The following is a 23,804-nucleotide window of genomic DNA, read 5'->3' on the forward strand; positions in this document are numbered from 1 at the left end:
TGCCCACTCACTCAACTTGCCTAAATCGCCTTGAAGCCTCTTTGCATCTTCCTCACAACTCACAATCCCACCTAGTTTCGTGTCGTCAGCAAACTTGGAAATATTACATTTGGTTCCCTCATCCAAATCATTGATGTATATTGTGAATAGCTGGCACCCAAGCACTGATCCCTGCGGTACCCCACTAATCACTGCCTGCCACCCTGAAAAAGACCCATTTATTCCTACTCTCCGTTTCCTGTCTGTTAACCAATTTTCAATCCATGCCAGTTTATTACCCCCAATCCCATATGCTTTAATTTTGCACACTAACCTCTTATGTGGGACTTTATCAAAGGCCTTCTGAAAGTCCAAATAAACCCCATCCACTGGTTCTCCCTTATCTATTCTACCAATTACATCCTCAAAAAAAACTCGAGTCGGTTTGTCAAACACTATTTCCCTTTCATAAATCCATGTTGATTTTGTCTAATCCCGTTGATATTTTCCAAGTGTCCTGTTATCACATCCTTTATAATAGATTCTAACATTTTCCCTACTACTGATGTTGGGCTAATCGGTCTGTCGTTCCCTGTTTTCTCTCTCCCTTTTTTAAATAGTGGGGTTACATTTGCCACCCTCGAATCTGCAGGAACTGTTCCAAAATCTATAGAATTTTGAAAGATGACAACTAATGCATCCACTCTTTCCATGGCTACCTCTTTTAGTACTCTGGGATGCAGATTATCAGGCCCTCGGCTTTCAGATCAAACTCCATCAAACTCCAACTACCAATCAAAAAGTAGCCGATATGCTTATAAACTACATTTCTTAGGCCTGGTTGTGTAAATGAGAACATATAGTAAGGAAATCGATATGGAAAATAGAAAGATACAGCACAATCCTACTTCCACCTCTGTAACATCACCCATCTCTGCCCCCGCCTCAGCTCATACGAACATACGAATTAAAGACTGAAGTAGGCCATTCGACCCCTTGCGCCTGCTCTGCCATTTGATAAGGAAACCTGCCGTCCTTACCCGGTCTGGCCAATATGTGACTCCAGACCCTGCCACATCCAGTCGTGAATGGTAGTGGACAATTAAACAACTAACGGGAGGAGGATGCTCTGCAAACATCCCTATCCTCAATGATGGCGGAGTCCAGCACGTGAGTGCAAAAGACAAGGCTGAAGCGTTTGCAACCATCTTCAGCCAGAAGTGCCGAGTGGATGATCCATCTCTGCCTCCTCCTGATATCCCCACCATCACAGAAGCCAGTCTTCAGCCAATTCGATTCACTCCACATGATATCACGAAACAGCTGAGTGCACTGGATATGTGCCCCGACAACATCCCGGCTGTAGTGCTGAAGACTTGTGCTCCAGAACTAGCTGCGCCTCTAGCCAAGCTGTTCCAGTACAGCTACAACACTGGCATCTACCCGACAATGTGGAAAATTGCCCAGGTATGTCCTGTCCACAAAAAGCAGGACAAATCCAATCAGGCCAATTACCGCCCCATCAGTCTACTCTCGATCATCAGCAAAGTGAAGATAGCACTGTCGACAGCACCTTCCAAGTGGCATTTACTCACCAATAACCTGCTCACCGATGCTCAGTTTGGGTTCCGCCAGGACCACTCAGCACCAGACCTCATTACAGCCTTGGTCCAAACATGGTCAAATGCTGCCTTGATGTCAAGAGCAGTCACTCTCCCCTCACCTCTGGAATTCAGCTCTTTTGTCCGAGTGTGGCACCAAGGAGTCCTAGTAAAATTAAAGTCAATGGGAATCGGGGGGAAAACTCTCCAGTGGCTGGAGTCATACCGAGCACAAAGGAAGATGGTAGTGGTTGTTGGAGGCCAATCATCTCAGCCCCAGGGCATTGCTACAGGAGTTCCTCAGGGCAGTGTCCTAGGCCCAACCATCTTCAGCTGCTTCATCAATGACCTTCCCTCCATCATAAGGTCAGAAATGGGGATGTTCGCTGATAATTGCACAGTGTTCAGTTCCATCCGCAACCCCTCAGATAATGAAGCAGTCCGAGCCCGAATGCAGCAAGACCTGGACAATATCCAGGCTTGGGCTGATAAGTGGCAAGTAACATTCACGCCAGACAAGTGCCAGGCAATGACCATCTCCAACAAGAGAGGGTCTAACCACCTCCCCTTGACATTCAACCGCATTACCATCGCCGAATCCCCCACCATCAACATCCTGGGGGTCACCATTGACCAGAAACTTAACTGGACCAGCCATATAAATACTGTGGCTACAAGAGCAGGTCAGAGGCTGGGTATTCTGCGGCGAGTGACTCACCTCCTGACTCCCCAAAACCTTTCCACCATCTACAAGGCACAAGTCGGGAGTGTGATGGAATACTCTCCACTTGTCTGGATGAGTGCAGCACCAACAACACTCAAGAAGCTCGACACCATTCAGGACAAAGCAGCCCGCTTGATTGGCACCCCATCCACCACCCTAAACATTCACTCCCTTCCCCACCAGCGCACAGTGGCTGCAGTGTGTACCATCCACAGGATGCACTGCAGCAACTAGCCAAGGCTTCTTCGACAGCATCTCCTGAACCCGCGACCTCTACCACCTAGAAGGACAAGAGCAGCAGGCACATGGGAACAACACCACCTGCACATTCCCCTCCAAGTCACACACCATCCCGACTTGGAAATATATCGCCGTTCCTTCATCGTCGCTGGGTCAAAATCCTGGAACTCCCTACCTAACAGCACTGTGGGAGAACTTTCACCACACAGACTGCAACGGTTCAAGAAGGCGGCTCACCACCACCTTCTCAAGGGCAATTAGGGATGGGCAATAAATGCCGGCCTCGCCAGCGACGCCCACATCCCATGAACGAATAAAAAAAAAAGACCCACAGCAATGTGGTTGATTCTTAATTGCCCTCTGGCTTGCTAGGCCATTTCATTCAGTTGTAAAATTTCACCAAAAAAAGTCATAAGAAGAATAAAACCAGACGGACCACTCGGCATCGGACCACTAGGCACTGGACACAACAAAGGCAAACCAAGCCCAGTCGACCCTGCAAAGTCCTCCTCATTAACATCTGGGGACTTGTGCCAAAATTGGGAGAGCTGTCCCACAGACTAGTCAAGCAATAGCCTGACATAGTCATACTCACAGAATCATACCTTTCAGCCAATGTCCCAGACTCATCCATCAACATCCCTGGGTATGTCCTGTCCCACGGGCAGGACAGACCGACCAGAGATGGCGGTACAGTGATATACATTCATGAGCGAGTGGCCCTGAGAGTGCTCAACATTGACTCTGGACCCCATGAAATCTCATGGCATCAGGTCAAACATGGGCAAGGAAACCTCCTGCTGATTACCACCTACCGCCCTCCCTCAGCTGATGAATCACTCCTCCTCCATGTTGAACACCACTTGGAGGAAGCACTGAGGGTAGCAAGGGCACAGAATATACTCTGGGTGGGGGACTTCAATGTCCATCACCAAGAGTGGCTTGGTAGCACCATAACTGACCGAGCTGGCTGAGTCCTGAAGGACATAGCTGCCAGACTGGGCCTGCGGCAGGTGGTGAGCGAACCAACATGAGGGAAAAACTTACTTGACCTCGTCCTCACCAATTTACCTGTCGCAAATGCATCTGTCCATGACAGTATTGGTAGGCGTGACCACCGCATAGTCCTCGTGGAGACGAAGCCCCATCTTAGCACTGAGGACACCATCCAATGAGTTGTGTGGCACTACCACCGTGCTAAATGGGATAGATTCAGAACAGATCTCGCAGCTCAAAACTGGGCATCCATGAGGTGCTGTGGGCCATCAGCAGCAGCAGAACTGTATTCCAGCACAATCTGTAACCTTATGGCCCGGCATATTCCTCACTCTACCATTACCAGCAAGCCAGGGGATCAACCCTGGCTCAAAGAGGAGTGTAGAAGAGCATGCCAGGAGCAGCACCAGGCGTACCTAAAACTGAGGTGCCAACCTGGTGTAGCTACAACTCGGGACTACATGCATGTTAATCAGGAAACTATCTAACTCAGCCTTAAAAATATTCAATGACCCTGCCTCCACCGCTCTCTGGGGAAGGGAGTTCCACAGACTCACGACCCTCAGAGAAAAAAATTCTCCTCATTTCTGACTTAAATGGAAGACCCCTTATTTTTAAACTGTGGCCCCTAGTTCTAGTCTCTCCCACAAGGGGAAACATCCTCTCAGTATCTACCCCTTCTAGTCCCCTCAGGATCTTATATGTTTCTATAAGATCACCTCTCATTCTTCTAAACTCCAGCGTATACAGGCCCAACTTGTCCAACCTTTCCTCATAAGATAACCCCCTCATCCCAGGAATCAGTTGAGTGAACCTTCTCTGAACCACCTCCAAAGCAATTATGTCCTTTTTTAAATAAGGAGACCAAAATTGCACACTGTATTCTCGATGTGGTCTCACCAATGCCCTGTACAACTGTAACAAAACATCTCTACTTTTATATTCCATTCCCCTTGCAATAAATGACAACATTCCATTTGCCTTCCTAATCACTTGCTGTACCTGCATACTAACTTTTTGTGATTCACGTACTAGGACACCCAGATCCCTCTGGACCTCAGAGTTCTGCAATCTTTCTCCATTCAAATAATATACTGCTTTTTTATTCCTCCTGCCAAAATGGACAAGTTCACATTTTTGCACATTATATTCCATTTGCCAAATTTTTGCCCACTCACTTAACCTATCTATATCTGTTTGCAGACTCCTTATGTCCTCTTCACAACTTACTTTCCTACCTACCTTTGTGTCATCAGCAAATTTAGCAACCATACATTCAGTCCCTCATCTGCTTCTGAAACCGTCATTCATGCCTTTGTTACCGCCAGACTTGACTATTCCAATGTTCTCCTGGCCAGCTTCTCATCTTCCACCCTCCATAAATTTGAGCTCATCCAAAACTGTTGCGCACATCCTAATCGCACCAAATCCCGTTCACTCATCGTCCCAGTACTCGCCGACCTACATTGGCTCCTGTTCCGGCATTGCCTCGATTTTAAAATTCTCATCCTTGTTTTCAAATCCCTCCATGTCCTCGCCCCTCCCTAGATCTGTAACCTCCTCCAGCCCTACAACCCTCCAAGATCTCTTCGTGCCTCCAATTCTTGCCTCTTGCGCATCCCCGATTTTAATTGTTCCACCATTGGCGGCCGTGCCTTCAACTGCCTAGGCCCTAAGCTCTGGAATTCCCTCCCTAAGGGCCCGATATTAGGAGGGAGGCAGATTGGCAGCGGGGGGTCGACTGGACGTGTTGATAATGCGCCCAGTGAAATCGGTGTACTCCGCATGTGATTGCAGCCTAATTGAAGTTACTTACGCGTGCTTCCGGGTATCCCGTTGCAGACCTGCGCAGCGGGCGCACTTGCGCACCCGCATCACAAGTTGTCAGCAGGAGGAGCCCTATTTAAAGGGGCAGTCCTCTAATGCTCCTCCTGCAGCAAGGAACCAAATTGGCAGCATGGAGCAGCCCAGAGGCAAGGCTGCTCCAAGGTTCTCAGACTCCTCACTCCAGGTGCTGCTCGATGGGGTCAGGAGGAGGAGGGAAATGTTTTTCCCAGCGGAGGGGAGGAAGTGGCCTGCCTCTGCCACCAAAAGGCCTGGCTCGAGGTGGCAGAGGAGGTCATCAGCAGTAGTAACATCTCCCGAACCAGGGTCCAGTGCAGGAAGCGCTTTAATGACCTAACGAGAGAGAGTCTAACCACCTCCCTTTGACATTCAACCGCATTACCACCGCCGAATCCCCTACCATCAACATCTTGGGGGTCACCTCTACCACCTAGAAGGACAAGGGCAACAGGCGCTTGAGAACACCACTGCCTGCACGTTCCCCTCCAAGTCACACACCATCCTGATTTGGAAATATATGGCCATTCCTTCATTGTCGCTGGGTCAAAATCCTGGAACTCCCTACCTAACAGCACACGGACTTCAAGAAGGCAGCTCACCACCACCTTCTCAAGGGCAATTAGGGATGGGCAATAAATGCCCACATCCCATGAATGTATAATTATTCTGTTTTCAGGTACCTAACAACACATTCTATAGCCCAAAATATCCCTAGAGACTACCAGGCATGACTCACCCCTCTGGTTTTCCCTTTCCCATGCATTCAGACAGGTGCTACAGCCTCCGCTGCGCACTTTCCCACTCAGTATCACAGATTAGGAACTGAGCAGCATGGTGACCAAACTTGTCCCTTATTGACTTTTTGTGAGGTCCAATGAAGATCCATTGAAGTAAAAATTGCTTCATTTTTGAAGTTTGTAAAGCCAACAAATCACACACTTGGTAATATCTGGAAATAGTTTCAGTTACATCTGATGCAAGTAAAATGAAAATTGACAATTAACTTCTTTGATCACTGTACCTGTTGCAGGAATAAATAAGTTATTTTTCAAAATTACCTGAAAATTTCCCCTTGGCTGACCTGAATGAGAGCAACGTATGTTGAAGTCCATCTTACCTGTAGCACTTTTTTTTCTATTCCTTTTTGTTCTCCCCATCTCTATTCCTTTCCTGATAATGTCAACTTCTTGCTGGAGTATTGTTCCAATAGTACTTTTCCCAAGTAGCCATTCTTCATTATAAACATCATTAAAGTTGATTTTTTTCTTACCAATGTAAATCTAAGTTTAGAGTGCGGGCGAAGAGAGAGTGCGGGCGAAGAGAGAGTGCGGGCGAAGAGAGAGTGCGGGCGAAGAGAGAGTGCGGGCGAAGAGAGAGTGCGGGCGAAGAGAGAGTGCGGGCGAAGAGAGAGTGCGGGCGAAGAGAGAGTGCGGGCGAAGAGAGAGTGCGGGCGAAGAGAGAGTGCGGGCGAAGAGAGAGTGCGGGCGAAGAGAGAGTGCGGGCGAAGAGAGAGTGCGGGCGAAGAGAGAGTGCGGGCGAAGAGAGAGTGCGGGCGAAGAGAGAGTGCGGGCGAAGAGAGAGTGCGGGCGAAGAGAGAGTGCGGGCGAAGAGAGAGTGCGGGCGAAGAGAGAGTGCGGGCGAAGAGAGAGTGCGGGCGAAGAGAGAGTGCGGGCGAAGAGAGAGTGCGGGCGAAGAGAGAGTGCGGGCGAAGAGAGAGTGCGGGCGAAGAGAGAGTGCGGGCGAAGAGAGAGTGCGGGCGAAGAGAGAGTGCGGGCGAAGAGAGAGTGCGGGCGAAGAGAGAGTGCGGGCGAAGAGAGAGTGCGGGCGAAGAGAGAGTGCGGGCGAAGAGAGAGTGCGGGCGAGGGGCAAGGGAGGGGGGAAGAGAGAGTGCGGGCGAGGGGCAAGGGAGGGGGGAAGAGAGAGTGCGGGCGAGGGGCAAGGGAGGGGGGAAGAGAGAGTGCAGAGACAGAGAGAGTGAGGGCGAGGGGCAAGGGAGGGGGGAAGAGAGAGAGAGGGGGAGGGAGGGCAAGGGAAAGGGGGAGGGCGGGGAGTGGCGGTGGGTGGAGGAGGGAGAGAGAAGGAGAGGGAGAGAGGGGGGGAGGAGGGAACAGGAAAGAGAGAGAGAGAGAGAGAGAGAAAGAAAGTTGGCGCTCGCTGGCTCGCTCTCTCCCTTTCCCACTCTCCCGAGGAGCGGGAGAGATCTCTTTCCCTCTCCCTCTCCCTCTCCCTCTCTCACTCTCCACCTCTCTCTCTACCTCTCTCTTTTCGGTTTGGAGAGTTGGAGAATTCAGGGTTAGTGTTACTGCATTGAGTCACGTGAATTGGAGTCACCATGCTGCTCAGTTCCTAATCTGTGATACTGAGTGGGAAAGAGCGCAGCGGAGGCTGTAGCACCTGCCTGCATGCATGGGAAAGGGAAAACCAGAGGGGTGAGTCATGCCTGGTAGTCTCTAGGGATATTTTGGGCTATAGAATGTGTTGTTAGGTACCTGAAAACAGGATATTTATTCATTCATGGGATGTGGGCATTTATTGCCCATCCCTAATTGCCCTTGAGAAGGTGGTGGTGAGCTGCCTTCTTGAAGTCCGTGTGCTGTTAGGTAGGGAGTTCCAGGATTTTGACCCAGCGACAATGAAGGAATGGCCATATATTTCCAAATCAGGATGGTGTGTGACTTGGAGGGGAACGTGCAGGCAGTGGTGTTCACATGCGCCTGCTGGCCTTGTCCTTCTCGGTGGTAGAGGTTGCGGGTTTGGGAGGTGCTGTCGAAGAAGCCTTGGTGAGTTGCTGCAGTGCATCTTGTAGATGGTACACACTACAGCCGCGGTGCGCCAGTGGTGGAGGGAGTAAACGTTTAAGGTGGTAGATGGGGTGCCAATCAAGCGGGCTGATTTGTCCTGGATGGTGTTGAGCTTCTTGATTGTTGTTGGAGCTGCACTCATCCAGGAAAGTGTAGAGTATTCAATTATACTCCTGACTTGTGCCTTGTGGATGGTGGAAAGGCCTTGGGGAGTCAGGAGGTGAGTCACTCGCTGTGGAATATCTAGCCTCTGATCTGCCCTTGTAGCCACGATATTTATGTGGCTGATCCAGTTAAGTTTCTGGTCAATGGTGACCCCCAGGATGTTGATGGTGGGGGATTCGGCGATGGTAATGCGGTTGAATGTCAAAGGGAGGTGGTTAGACTCTCTCTCGTTGGAGATGGTCATTGCCTGGCACTTGTCTGGCGCGAATGTTACTTGCCACTTATGAGCCCAAGCCTGGATGTTGTCCAGGTGTTGCTGCATGCGGGCTCGGACTGCTTCATTATCTGAGGGTTGTGAATGGAACAGAATACTGTGCAATCACCAGCAAACATCCCCTCTACTGACCTTATGATGGAGGGAAGGTCATTAATGAAGCAGCTGAAGATGGTTGGGCCTAGGACACTTCCCTGAGGAACTCCTGCAGTGATGTCCTGGGGTTGAGATGATTGGCCTCCAACGACCAATACCATCTTCCTTTGTGCTAGGTATGACTCCAGCCACTGGAGAGTTTTCCCCCTGATTCCCATTGACTTCAACTTTACTAGGGCTCCTTGATGCCACACTCGGTCAAATGCTGCCTTGATGTCAAGGGCAGTCACTCTCACCTCACCTCTGGAATTCAGCTCTTTTGTCCATGTTTGGACCAAGGCTGTAATGAGATCTGGAGCCGAGTGGTCCTTGTGGAACCCAAAATGAGCATCAGCGAACAGGTTATTGGTGAGTAAGTGCCGCTTGATAGAAATGTCGTCAACAGTGCTATCACTTGCCTAGCTGCCCACTGCAGCAGAAGTAGCTAGACCAGGCTGGCTGAAGGTAAGAAATTATCTTAACTTGAAATTTAAAGCAGAAAAATGCAAAGTGATACATTTCAGTAGGAAGAATGAGGAGAGACAATATAAACTAGAGGACACAACTCTATAAAAGTGAGGAACAGTGAGATCTGGGGGTATATGTGCACAAATCGTTGAAGGTGGCAGGGCCGGTTGAGAAAGCGGTTAAAAAGCATATGGAATCTTGGCTTTATAAATAGAGGCAGAGAGTACAAAAGTACAGCAGTCATGATGAACCTTTATAAAACACTGGTTTGGCCACAACTGGAGCATTGAGTCCGGTTCTGGGCACTGCACTTCAGGAAAGATGTGAAGGCCTTAGAGAGGGTGCAGAAGAGATTTACTAGAATGATTCCAGGAATGAGGGACTTTAGTTACGTGGATAGACTGGAGAAGCTGGGGTTGTTCTCCTTCAAACAGAGCGTTGCGAGGAGATTTGATAGAGGTATTCAGTATCATGAAGTGTCTAGACAGAGCAGATAGAGAGAAGCTGTTCCCATTGGCGAAAGGGTCAAGAATAAGAGGACATAGATTTAAGGTGACTGGCAAAAAAACCAAAGGTGACATGAGGAAAAACTTTCTTACACAGCGAGTGGTTAGGATGTGGAATGCATTGCCTGAGGGGGTGATGGAGGCAGATTGAATCATGGCCTTCAAAAGGGAACTGGATAAGTACTTGAAATGCAAAAATTTGCAGGGCTACAGGATAGGGCGGGGGAGTGGGACTAGCTGGAAAGCTCTTGCATAGAGCCGGCACAGACTTGATGGGCCAAATGGCCTCCTTCCGTGCTGTAACCTTTCTAAGTCAAGAGATGGACATGTTAAAGGGATTAAAAAAACAGTATATTTAGGTTTGCTAATTTTCCGTTTTTAATTTTGAATCACACTGATCATTTTAGCCGATCGTGATTCTCTAACAATGACAAAATTCGACAGCACTTTTTCAGACTATGCAGCTAAAATTTCTGTACTTTTATGTATTGTGTAACATTTCCAGTGTTCCATTAGAACAGCAATACCAAAGACTGCTATAGTACTGATATCTCAACCAATTGGATAAATATTAACTTGCACTAAAATTATGCAAAAGTGGCTGACTAGAGGATCGGATGTGTGTTAGCAGGGCTACTGCAGATGACACAATTTGATGAAAGTTGTAATAACGTATAATAAATATTTTTATCAGGGCCTTGTGATCTGTAGTTATATATAGTGAAGAGTTTTTTTTTGCATCAAAACATTAGTTGAGGGAATGTGGGTGTCAGATTGTAGTTCATGTTGGAATTGTTGTAATGCTGCAACTGAGAGACATCAACAAGTGGTGTTTTTTGTAATATTTAGCCTGCAACTTTTGGCATGATTATTGTCTGTTGCTACAAATATGTAATATACAAAGCAATAATATATAGCATTGCGATAGATGAGATTGTTGTAGCACTGTATCATAACATTTCCAAGTGTCCATTTTACTGATATGAGTATATGAATATAGAATTGATTTTACTCTACACGTTTGTACTGTAAAGATTTGATTGTTTGATTTTTGCATGGAGGCAAAATATCAGCATGCAATTTATTTTTAGAGCTGTAATTTGTCTTTGTTGGTATGCCTAGGTTCTAAAGGCAGCGCAAGGGCCAAATACAAGTGTGAGAAATTAAATTATGAACATTTATGGGGGAGAGAAGGAAAGTGGAAATAGCTTTTGTGTTCTTTGGTGAATTATGACTAACATGGGAAACAGTAGATGTTTATTCATGACGCTCATTGTGAATATCTAGCACTCCTATAGGTCGGATAAATGAATCCGTTAGGTACAATAGAGAGGTACCCTCTTAGTTTCCCAACTATTGCTAAGCTGCTAAAGTGCAGTTTTGTGTAAACTTTCTGCAGTTTGTTCGCAAATTATGAATTGCTAATTTGCAGACAAATAAGAGAGTAATTTCATGTGCACACTGACCATCAGTGTCTCACATTGATAGTCAGAAGGCACAGCCACCAATGGTGGGGTGAAAGGCAGGAGGTTGCAAAAAAGATCAGAGTCAGAGGTACGGACATTTCGGGGCAGGGTTGTAGGGCTGGAGGAGGTTACGGAGATAGGGAGGGGCAAGGCTATGAAGAGATTTAATTACAAAAAAATGAAAATTTTAAATTAGAAGCATTAATGCATAGACGCAGCTATAACTGTTTTTGTCTTGATAAGGGCTTGCTAATTGCAAAAGTGCAAATTTGTTCATTCTTAACACCTACTGTGACAAAAATGAGGCACTTTTGTATAATTTTTGGTTTACTAGCAGGCACAGAACATTAACCATTTGAGAGATAATTCAAACTTTAACAGTGTTATACAATTGTCTTAAGTTTGTATTTCACTAATACAGCATAGTTCCTTTTTGAATTGAAGAGGTTAGTTATTCAAAAATCAAGGAAGCACTTGTAACTCTTTTCGTGGATATAAACAAAAGACTACTGTTTAAAATTGGAGAACATGGGCATCATAGGAGGAGGCAGTTTGAAGTCTCAGAAAAGCAACTAGTCAATAATGGCCTAGGCTTTTTGCCTACCCCCTTCAATTTTTCAGCAGATCTGGGGCAGGTGGGGTGGAAACGTACTCTGCTACATCACCATCTCCCTCTCGTTTCCTGGGTCCGACAGCACAGTGCAAATGAGGGAACTATGTCCTCCAATTTGTTTCCCAGCATTTGCAGCCGATCGCAAAAGGCACTGTTAGGCACAGGTGTCCAATGTTCAAAGGTCGATAGAGGGGGGAAATATTTTAGCAATCAGGGCCTGTTCAAGCACTTGCAGAACGTGGCCTTGCACAGGCTGAAAAGGAGAAGAAAAAAAGATTATGAAGGCATTATAGAGGCTGGCTTCAGGGATGCATCTCTGTGGTGGGCTGAAATCCTTCCCACCCGCCCTCTGTCATAGATGCGCCCCAATCAGCAGGGTCGAAAATCCAGGCCACCTTGTGTATTTAAGTTATTTACAATGGATTAGCTTAGTTCCTAGAGTTGCATTCTTTGATAATTAGTTTTGTAGTCGTGTTAGATAAAAGAATTGCTACTGTAATTATATAACTATTTTGTATGACTGTTATGTGCTTGTACAACTTTTACAAAATAAATTTGCTTGATGTGTTCAACTTAAAATGAGGGCTGATGTGATACACTATCGTTTTCCTCCAGGCCCTACGAAGAAACCTTGGGCCTCCCTTGCCCCACCCTCCCTTCCCCTCCCCCTGATCGTGATCACCTCTGGATTCCCCTGCCCCCCCACTTACCTGACTGTTGGGGACTGTTCCAGCTTTCTGCCGCCTGAATTCCTACCCTCTCCCACCGGAAGTTGGAGCCTGACTATGGAAATGTGGCCCAGGAGTTAAAATCTCTCCAGGCCTCGACATGCGAGTTTGTCGCTTGCCCCAGCCCTAGGCAAGCACTGATCTCATCCTGAGTTAAAATCGAGGCTTGTATTTCTAATGTAAATAAATAGTTTAGGACCCATTAAGTTGGTATGTGCAGAAGTAGTCATAATAATGAATGATATAAATGACAGTTTAATAATGGGTCTTGTCATTAATCATGTCTGCTCAGCAAAATGGAAAATAGGATAGTTTTAATTCCAAGGTGCTAATCAGGAATCTCAGTTTACTTACTAAAGCAGTACCAGGTGAGTTTTCTGTGGCTGATCTGCTGCTGTGAAATTTCAATCTACCTTAGCTTATCGATCAGCCTTTTAGCAATGGATTAATGGAAGGTGATAGTAAAAACTATAACCATGTAACATTCGAGATCCCATCTTAATGTAGATTCTTTTTAAATGACCATAACTACTATATTAGAAAATGCCTGTGTTTTTTTGCCTGAATTCAGCGATCATCTGTTGGAAGCCACCATTTTACTGCTCTTATTGCTTTGTTCAGGTTTAATTCTGTATCTTTATTTTCAAAATGATGGACAGCTTATTTTTATTCAATTTTATGACTTTTTAGCTAAAAGAAAGAAGACCTGTATGTAAGGTTAAAGGAATATTGCTGATTTGCTAATGCAGTCTACTTTATTTTCTGCCTGATAGGATGATGAAGTAGTTCTTCAGTGCACTACAAGCATTGTCAAAGCACAAATTAAGCTCTGCCTTGCTGCTGAAGGATTTGGAAATCGACTCTGCTTCCTTGAAGCTACATCAAATGCAAAGGTATTTCTATTCTGTAAAATAAACATATTTGGCCTGGAATTTCCTCTAAGGTTTTGGCATAACTAAGGCATAAGAGCAGAGTTCCACCGGTTTTTCGGATGAAATTAGCTCGTAACCAATTTATGCTACATTTAGGCCACAACATCGCTGTGCCACTCCTGAGTTATGTCGGGCAAAACCCTGCTTAGTTCATTAACGTAGCTCCATCCCCCATGCAAAAGACACGAATTTCCTGCATTTACACCAGTTCTGAATGGGTATAAATTTATGACCAAACTTTTAGGACCCGAAGTCACTGTTTCTGATATTTTATAGCGATTTCTCGTTACCAAGACCTACACTGTATTTTCTATGGGGTAGAGTTTCCGCTTGTTTACGCTAGTAATAATGCAATCTGGGCGGAACTGGCTGAACCACTCAAAAGATCGGGGAATTTTAAACATAAGTGAGTTACTCCCAAAACCACCTGCGTTCATGTTTTCTGCGCTCTATTAAGCTGGTTCAAGATTCATTTTGCCCGGATCAGGCCCAGCTCACAAAACTGGTTGAAACTGCTGATACTGTTAACAGTTCATAAGAAATAGGAGCAGGAGTAGGCCATACAGCCACTCGAGCCTGCTCCGCCATTCAGTGAGATCATGGCTGATCTAATGAGATTCCCTCTCCTCAGGTACTATCCCCCTCCCCTTCAAATCTGCTGTCATCACCCCCCTCAAAATAAACCACCCATGACCCTTCTGTCCTTGCAAACTACCATCCTATCTCCAACCTCCCTTTCCTCTCAAGTCCTTGAACACGTTTCTTCCCCTGCCACAGTACTGAAATGGCCCTTACCAAAGTCACAAATGACATCCTGTGTGACAGGCACTAGTAGGCACGTTTTAAAAGTTTTTTCATATAAAAAAATATTTAACTTACTAAGAAACTGACAAGTGTACATCAATGAAACTAGTAAATGTTTCAGTACAGTTTTTTGAGTCATTTTCAGTAATCTTAAATCAAGTTATTCACAGGTGGAGGACTGTACATCCATATTAAAAATGCTTATTTTTGCTGATAAACCCATTTTAAGCTGTTTTAGTAAAACTGCACATTATCACTCTTAAATACATCAAGGAATACCTTTTTAATGGGAAAAAAATTAAATAAACGATTACGTTTATTTATTGCCAAAACTGCTCATGCATGAATAACCCCCGATTTCTCTTCTCCATTACAAACCTTCTTCTTAAACCCCTCTCCTCTGCCTCCTCCAACAACAAGTGCAAGGAGCTCATGGGCTTCTTTGTCACTAATATTGAGACCATCCGTTCAGCTGCCTCTGCCACTTCCCTCCCTTCCCCATGCCCTACCAAGCCAAACTTCCCCTAAGGTTCCCCCCTTTCCTAGCCCTGAACATGAATATTTCTCTAGTTTCTCTCCTATCTCCCTTCATGCCCTCCCCGAGCTCATCGTCACCATGAGACCGACCTGTTGTTCCTTCAACCCTATTCCCACCAAACTGCTGACCACTGAACTTCCCTTTCTGGCCCCCATGTTAGCTGATATTGTTAACGGTTCATAAGAACATAAGAAATAGGAGCAGGACTAGGCCATACAGCCCCTCAAGCATGCTTTGCCATTCAATAAGATCATGGCTGATCTAATGAGGTTCCCTCTCCTCAGGTACCATCCCCCTCCCCTTCAAATCTGCTGTCATCACGCCCCTCCTCAAAAAAAACACCCATGACCCTTCTGTCCTTGCAAACTACCACCCCATCTCCAACCTCCTTTTCCTCTCAAGTCCTTGAACACGTTTCTGCTCCTGCCACAGTACTGAAACGGCCCTTACCAAAGTCACATATGACATTCTGTATGACTCTGACCATGGTAAACTATCCCTCCTCATCCTTCTCGACCTGTCTGCAGCCTTTGACAGGGTTGACCACATCATCCTCTTCCAACGCCTCTCCTCCGTCTTCCAGCTGGATGGGACTGCACTCGCCTGGCTTCATTCTTATCTATTCAGTTGTAGCCAGAGAATCACCTGCAATGACTTCTCTTGCCGTTCCCGCACCCTTACCTCTGGAGTCCTCCAAGGATCTATCTTTGGCCCCCTTCTGTTTCTCATCTGCATGCTGCAGCTCGGCGACATCATCTCAAAATACAAACTCAGGTTCCACATGTATGCTGATGACACCCAGGTCTACCTCACCACCACCTCTCTGGATCCCTCCACTGTCTCTGATTTGTCACACTGCTTGTCCGAGCAAAAATTTCTTCCAACTAAATATTGGAAGCCCAAAGCCATAGTCTTCAGTCCCCGCTACAAACTCCGTTCTCTAGCCACCGACTCCATCCCTCTTCATGACCACTGCCTGAGGCTGAACCAGACCATTTGCAACCTTGGCGTCCTATTTGACCCTGAGATGAGCTTCCGACCACATATCCGCTCCATTACCAAGACCGCCTACTTCCACCTCCATAACATCGGGCGTCTCCGCCCTTGCCTCAGCTCATCTGCTGCTGAAACCCTCATCCATGCCTTGGTTACCTCTAGACTTGACTATTCCAATGCTCTCCTGACTGGCCTCCCATCTCCCACCCTCCTTAAACTTGAGCTCATCCAAAATTCTGCTGCCCGTATCCTAACACGCCTAGTCCCATTCACCCATCACACCTGTGCTCGCTGACCTACATTGGCTCCCGGTCTGGGAATGCCTCGATTTTAAAATTCTCATCCTTGTTTTCAATACCCTCCATCGCCTCACCCCCAGCCCTACAAACCTCCGAGATCTCTGCGCTCCTCCAATTCTTGACTCTTGCGCATCCCTGATTTTAATCGCTTCACCATTGGTGGCTGTGCCTTCAGCTGCCTAGGTCCTAAGCTCTGGAATTCCCTCCCTAATCTTCTCCACCTCTCTACCTCTTCTTTTAAGACACTCCTTAAAACCTACCTCTTTGACCAAGATTTTGGTCACCTGTCCTAATATGTCCTTGTGTGGCTTGGTGTCGAATTTTGTTTGATAACGGTCCTGTGAAGCGCCTTGGGACGTTTTACGACGTTAAAGGCACTATATAAATGCAAGTTGTTGTTCTTTTATGTTGTCCAATTACGCTGGTTCATGGAAGATTTTACGTTTGTGATTATGCAAATAAATTTTAGCAAAAACTTGAACTGTAACTTAACCAGCGCAATTTCAATCGCATTTTGGGTGCAATTTCCGATTACGCCCAAAGTGTAAACTGTACCCCTACATCATTGAATGCTTTTTATGGCATCGGAGTCTGTTACATTAAAGAGAAAAGCTTCCACAATTGCATTTTCTTAAACATTCTGTGCTTAATATGCAAAAATTATGGAGTAAACGTTTAAAGAGCAAGAGAATCAATCCAGAATTAGAGTCCTTATTTGGTGCTCATTAATGTATGAGCTTAATAATGGAGGACTGACACTCAAATTTTCACTATAAATGTGTGTGGGTAGTAATTTCAATAGCAGAGATTTCATCATTTAGTTACATGATAAGTTAATTGAGATATTAATATTTCTGAGAATAGGCTTTCACTATACAGTAAATCTAATATAAACAAATTCCTATTAAAATTTTGATATATCCAGTTTCAGTTTGTTCCTAACCATTTAGTCACCACTGATAAATCTATTCCTGACGTTTTGTTTCTCCACAATATTCCATCGAAGAACAAGATTGAATGTGTATTCTTTTTATATTTAATCATTAAATAGATAAACGTATTGAATGTTTGTTTTTTTTTTAAAGCCATTACTTTTGGATATTGTCATTTTCTTTTCTAAATGGCACTGTTTGGAACTTAAAAACACAATCAATCATGTAAAGCTTTTTTGGAGGACCAGAGCTGAATTATAGCTTAATAATGTATATGCAGCACCTGTAATTACGATTGTCAGTTTCCATGACTACTAACAATAAAATGAACTAAGTTCCAGTTTGTCTGGCAGAATGTGGGACACTCATTACTGAAAAGTAGAACAAAAGACGAAAATAATAGCAATCGATAGAAAGCAACAGGCAAAGCGGCAAAATGTAGGTTTTCAAAAGAACTTTCTAAAACAGTGTGTTTCTAGCCCAACCAGGAAGGAAACATTGCTGGATCTAATTCTGGGGAATGAAGTGGGACAAGTGGAGCAGGTTTCAGTGGGGGGAGCATTTGGGGAACAGTGATCATAATAATATTAGATTTAGATTCGTTTTGGAAAAAAAGGATAAAGAACAATCAAATGTGAAAATGCTTAACTGGAGGAGAGCAAATTTCAGTGAGTTAAAAAGGGATCTTGCCCAGGTGGATTGAAATCAAAAATTGATGGGCAAAACAGTAATTGAACAATGGGAGGCCTTCAAGAAGGAGTTGATTCGGGTACAGAGTAGACACATCTCTATGAGGGGGAAAGGAAGGGCATCCAAAGCTGGAGCTCCCTGGATGACTGAAGATATAGAGATTAAAATGAAACAGTAAAAGGAGGCTTATAACGAATATAAGGTTCATAATACAGTAGTGAATCACTGGCATTAATGTTTCATTATTGCCTGGGTGTATATATACTGTTTAGGTATCTGGTCATCCAACATTAATTTTCTAAGCAATTAGTGCCCATTTTGAAAACTTTAGTCAAGGGTTTCTATGTAAAATTCCAATAGTAAGTTTTTAGATTGTTACAATTGTATGTCTGTGATATACGACTTAGATTACCATTTTAATTTTATTTAAATTTGTGAGAAGATAGGAAGATTGTGTTTCGAAAATATATATATATATATATATATATATATTAAGGTATTTCTTAAGGTTTTGCATATTACATACAAATGATCATAAAGAAGGGCCCGAGGAACAGATTAACACATGAGGTGGTGTGAAATTGGGCTTTGTTCAGATATGTGTATGTATGTGTGTGATATGTTTTATTTATGTATGTATATATATATATATATATGTAATATGTTCTGTTTAAATAATACCTGTAATTGCAACATAAAAATTATGCAATACTTACAGGAACTTTCTTTAGAGCATGCAGTCAAAAATATGATTATTAACTATAATGGCAAAGATTTAGTATTGTACTCTTGAGAAAAATTGCTATTTGTTGCTGTGAATGTCATACTTCAATATACTGGAATAATTGGAGTACGAGTGATTTTATAAAACTGAAAAAGCAGGTATGGAGCGAACGACCTTGAGAATCCAAATTGCTTAGATTGTCAGCTCATTTCATGGCATTTTTAATAATGTAACTTTAATTTATTGGTAAATTGAGTTAAGTAGTCTGACTAACACAGAAATACGTCCTTCGGTTAAATTAAGTTGTATAAAGTACAGCAATAAACTTACATGTTCTCTCTCCTTGCAGAATGTTCCTCCAGACCTTGCAATTTGCAGTCTTGTGCTGGAGCAGTCACTCTCTGTGCGAGCCCTGCAGGAGATGTTGGCCAACAATGTTGAAAAGGGTAATGAGGTAGGTCTGCAAAGTAGCTTGTTGAATGGGGTATAATATGTTTGTTATTAAACATTTTAACTCAGTAACAACTATGTAAGGGAAATATCTTGCTTTGAATTAACAACCCAAATTGGTCTTTAAAAGTTTGTTTATTATAGATCAGCAGTAAACCCAATTGTGAGGTTATCTATAGTAATATCAAAATTAACATTAATAAAATATCGTAATTACATAATCATGGTTGACAGATAAAGTGTATAAGCTTGGTGCTCTATAGTTGACAACATTGGTTATGTGATTACAAATAATTGAACCTTGCATGCTATGGGTGCTATTTAGATGAAATAATTCTGTCTTAATAATTTGCTTGTCATATCAAAGATGCTAATTTTTTTATCTTTAATGAGTTTTCTGATGCAGTGACAGGATTTTATTAACATATGTCCACTAATAATATATTCTCAGGTTATTGCAAAAATGAAGAATTTATAGATGGATTTATTGATAGATGGGGATATCTGATGCCAATTTGTGGTCCTCAAAATCATTCATATTTAATGTTGGAAGAAATGGGAATTATCAAAAAATGCAATCTGTCAATAAATCTCAGAATTTATTATGAAATCCTTACTAAACGATCTTCCTGGTGGTAAATTTTAGAAATATATAAATAGACACCCTGCTGAAACATAACACTTTGACTGAATTTCTATCACTGTCGTGGATATAGGACGACATTCGCATTGGGTCTCATATTATTTGGGCCATCATTTATGTAGCACGGGTCACCAAAGTGAAAATTTACTTAAACTATGTCTGGAAAGAGCATGCCTGAAACCTAATAAAATGTTTTTGGAAACATTTTATTATCAATACTATTATTTTCCTATGATGCTGAAATATTTGTGAAATATTTTGACATGTATGTATGTATCCAAATAGGATAAAATAATAGTTATACTGTAGTTACTTGCAGATTTTGTTTGAATATTTAGTACAGTTATAATTTATAAATTCAGCATTTGTTAATTTAACAGTTTTATATTCCAGCACCCGATTGTGGAAAAATAACCTTGAACAAAATTAGAAATCTTGGTGATAACTCCACTGTATTGAATTGCAACTTTGTTATCTTAATAACAAACATTCAGATTATAGTGTCTGCCGATTACCAACCTTGAATTCCAATTTCAACATTATGAACTCGAGGCGTATATCAGAAAAAAAATGTATAACGGAAAAGAAAAATAATGAGGAAACAGAGGGGAGAATGAACAGGACTATTTTGGGAGATAAATGTTGGTGAAATGCATGTGAGGTATTCAACAGCAACTGGCACTTCAAATATTTAATAGAAAACTGGGGTGAATGATTTAATTTATTTGTTTAATCAATTTTGCTGTCACTAGTGGGTGCTCCCAGCATGCCAGTTGATTAAAGTACTAAACTTCTGCTCCAATATCTTCTGTAACAGGGTTAGTGCTAATGGTGAGATGAGTCTTTCAAAGCCCATGATTTCCTAATACTAATCAAACGACAGAGTAAACACATGGAATGTTTCTTCATTTGTACACTTCTTATTATAAACTATTTTTATAAAGTGTTCTTAGCCAAAAGCTACTGCTGCAGCCTCAAAGGGTTAAATGAAATAATGCTTATTTTTCATTCTGTGTTCTCCACACAATGTAGGATTATGGCTTGGCTTGATGGGTTGTAGGGACACCATAGGCTGAGCGTACATATAAAAATGGCATCATGATATTGTCGATGAGTGGTGCTGGATATATCTCCCACTCCTGCATCATAGCAGTTTGTTTTTCCCAAGCTAAAGATTCTTTGCTCCTTGAGTCAGATTTGTAGCCACCTCAAGTTTGAGATACAGTTTCCAATCTCTCTATAGAAATAGGTTAAATTAATCATTTAAAAAATATTCTGTAAATTTGTCCAGGTTTTTGAGTTTCTTCTCAGGTTTCGCACTGAAGGGCTTATAGAGAACAATCAATGAAGCAGAAAAAGTAAACAAAAGGGCCTCAGTTTAATGTCTTATTTAAAAGACGGTATCTCCAACAATACAGCACTCCCTCAGTACTGCTCTGAAGTGTCGTTCTAGATTATGTGCTTAAGTCTCTGTAGTGAGGCTTGAACCTGCTACCTTCTGACTCAGAGTGGGAGTTCTACCACTGAGACAAGTCTGACACTGACTGAGGTGAATATGGCATCCTTCCCTAGACAATATGCCAGGGAACCATAGAACACATTGCATGACCGATTTGACTTCCTGAACAAGACTGACATTGACTTGCCAGAATCAATAAGAGCTATTATCTCATCCATAGTGTGGCAGTCTAGAACTCAACATTGAGTAAAGACTCCTGGATCTGCTTTAGAAAATTCCCATTTACCCACAGATAAGCAGGAACAGAAGTCCGTGAAGGAGAGGGATTGGAAAAAGAAGTGACAAATTGCCATGGGTGTATTGTTAGACTAAACTTCCAAATATCCAAAGGCATTTAACAGTCAACAGAAGCCTTAATGTACTCCTTTAAAGTAATGACCCCTGAATGCAGCTCTCCCTCTAGACCTTGCATGCAGCATTTATATAGTGCTCTTCTTGTACAGAAAGACATTTCAACGCTTGGATTACAAAGTGTTTACAGGAGTCCTTATAACTGCATTGCAATGGACCACATGTAACAAAGGTTTGAGGCAATGATTCTAGCAAGTCAAATATCTACATCTAACCCCAAAATAGGCTGAGCCACTGTAGTTCACTGAGGCACAGGAGAACTGTTATGTAACACACCAATTGCAGACTTGAAAGTTGTACTTCAGATCCTTTCCGGCATGGGAAATCCACCATGTCGTTGATAAATCCTGACCGAGTTGAAGTGAATGAATTTACCAACAAAGGTCTAAAATGGTATGGCACCAGGCCTACTAAGCTGGAAAAGTCCACCTAAGAGCTACACAGCTACAGGCACTCTAAGACAAATCAAGGGTGTTTTCTGATGTCAGTTACTGCCTCTTAGAAGGTCCAAATGCAGATTGTTATGCTGCAGCAGTGGGCAGAAGGCCATGTCCTGGACTTGGCAGTAAGATTCATAACTTTGGAAATTAATTCCACAGATGGCAATAGCTGCATTTAGTATCATTCCCCTAGTTGCTGCGGTAGCAACCATTGCCTTGACAGGAAAGATATTTTTGGGTAACAAGATGGCTTTGAAAAGCAGGATCCCTTTTAGTAGCATAATACTCACAGCTGTAATTATTTCTTCAACCAAAATTGCCACTCCCCCACCCCGGATAAAAAAGGAGGGGGGTGGCAATTTTGGTTGAAGAAATAATTACAGCTGTGAGGAGGGTTGATATGAAAGAAGGATCATCAAATGAGGCCATATGGGTTGAGCTAAGGAACAAAAAAGGGGCAGTCACACTACTGGGAATGTACTATAGACCCCCAAACAGTCAGAGGGAGATAGAAGAGCAAATATGTAGGCAAATTTCTGCAAAGTGCAAGAACAGTAGAGCACTAATAGTATGGGATTTCAACTACCCTAATATTAACTGGGACACAAACAGTGTGAAGGGTATGGAGGGCGCAAAATTCTTAAATTGCATTCAGGAGAACTTTTTTTTTAAGCCAGTACGTAGTAAGCCCAACAAGAGGGTGCAGTTCTGGATTTAGTTTTAGGAAATGAGGCTGGGCAGGTAGAAGGAGTATCAGTGGGAGAGCATTTTGGTGGTAGTGATCATAACTCATAGTTTTAGCATAGTTATGGAAAAGGACAAAGATAGAACAGGAGCTAAAGTTCTCAACTGGGGAAAGGCCAATTTTGCCACTCTTTCTTCCCCCCCCCCCCCCCCCCCCCGCCCCCCGTTCTGGATAAGACTATCTCCAGGACCCATCGTGGTACCAGCATTGTTGTTAGAGATGGATAAGCTAATAACAGGGGTAATTGGATGGATTCATGCTAATTCGAGCACTGGTTTCTACTCCAGGTATTTCATAGTTTCCAAAAGGCAGGAACATGCTGCTAGTTACTATGGGGTCCTAAATCCCAAGAAATTCAAGATTGTTACACATGGATTATCCAGGCAGCATGCCCAGGGGAGACCTAAAGGATACCTACTTCCTTAACAGGTATGGGAACGCTCCTAGAGGTTTCTGGAGTTCAACTGCAAGGACCAAAGTTATCAATGCAAGATACTTTCTCCACTCTGGTTTCACAAGCCACATGTAGCAATTTGTCTTTCAGGATCCATTTGAATTTTCATTCAGGTATCAATAGTCGATGTCCCATTTTATGGAAGCTGTTTGGAAATTGTGCCGTATTAGTCACCACTGGTTCCCAATTGTGACCTTAATTTAGCTCTTCACAAGTTAATATACCCACCATTCAAACCTCTTTGAATGTGAGAGTTTAGATTTCTTGGATGGAAAACTGCAGTTATTAGTGTTTGTTCCAGCTCACAGTTAGTGACATGCAAGCCCTTATTGTACACTAGATATATTTAATTTTTGATTCTGACAGGGATACCCTTAGGACACACCAGAAGTTCTTAGCTAAGATCACCTTCCAGTTTCAATTAGTCAAGAAATTATTGTCCCATCACTTTGTCTGCTGCCACTCAAATCAGAGTTGGAACATTGTTTAGTTACATAGATATTTGAAAGCCCCAAGTATATCTTTCTCACAGAGCAATTTAGATAGTCTCGACAACTATTTATTTCCCACTTTGTCCCAAGACAAACTGCTGATGAACTAGTGGATTGGCGAATGGATAGCTGAGCGCTTCCTACACTAATGCATCTTGTAGGGAAGAAACCCTGGGAATAGTTTGAGGGTTGTTTCATGCTTGTTTCTTGGGTATCTTTCTATCAGCTTCCAATTGCAAGGCTGCTTCACGGAGA

At 43.4% G+C, this 23,804-nt stretch overlaps 1 protein-coding gene across 1 annotated transcript in view; it reads left to right on the forward strand.

Annotated features, from left to right (window-relative positions):
* The first annotated feature begins 10,161 nt into the window (after nucleotides 1–10,161).
* LOC137305875 (ryanodine receptor 1-like) overlaps nucleotides 10,162–23,804 on the forward strand; it is a 38,824-nt gene continuing 25,181 nt past the window's right edge. The window contains exons 1-3 of the mRNA XM_067974810.1: nucleotides 10,162–10,209; nucleotides 13,315–13,434; nucleotides 18,806–18,910. Coding sequence (XP_067830911.1) covers nucleotides 10,162–10,209; nucleotides 13,315–13,434; nucleotides 18,806–18,910 — 273 coding nt within the window. The remainder of the gene's footprint in view (nucleotides 10,210–13,314; nucleotides 13,435–18,805; nucleotides 18,911–23,804) is intronic.

Source organism: Heptranchias perlo, chromosome 41 (assembly GCF_035084215.1).
Source record: "Heptranchias perlo isolate sHepPer1 chromosome 41, sHepPer1.hap1, whole genome shotgun sequence".
NCBI classification, from domain to species: Eukaryota; Metazoa; Chordata; class Chondrichthyes; order Hexanchiformes; family Hexanchidae; genus Heptranchias; species Heptranchias perlo.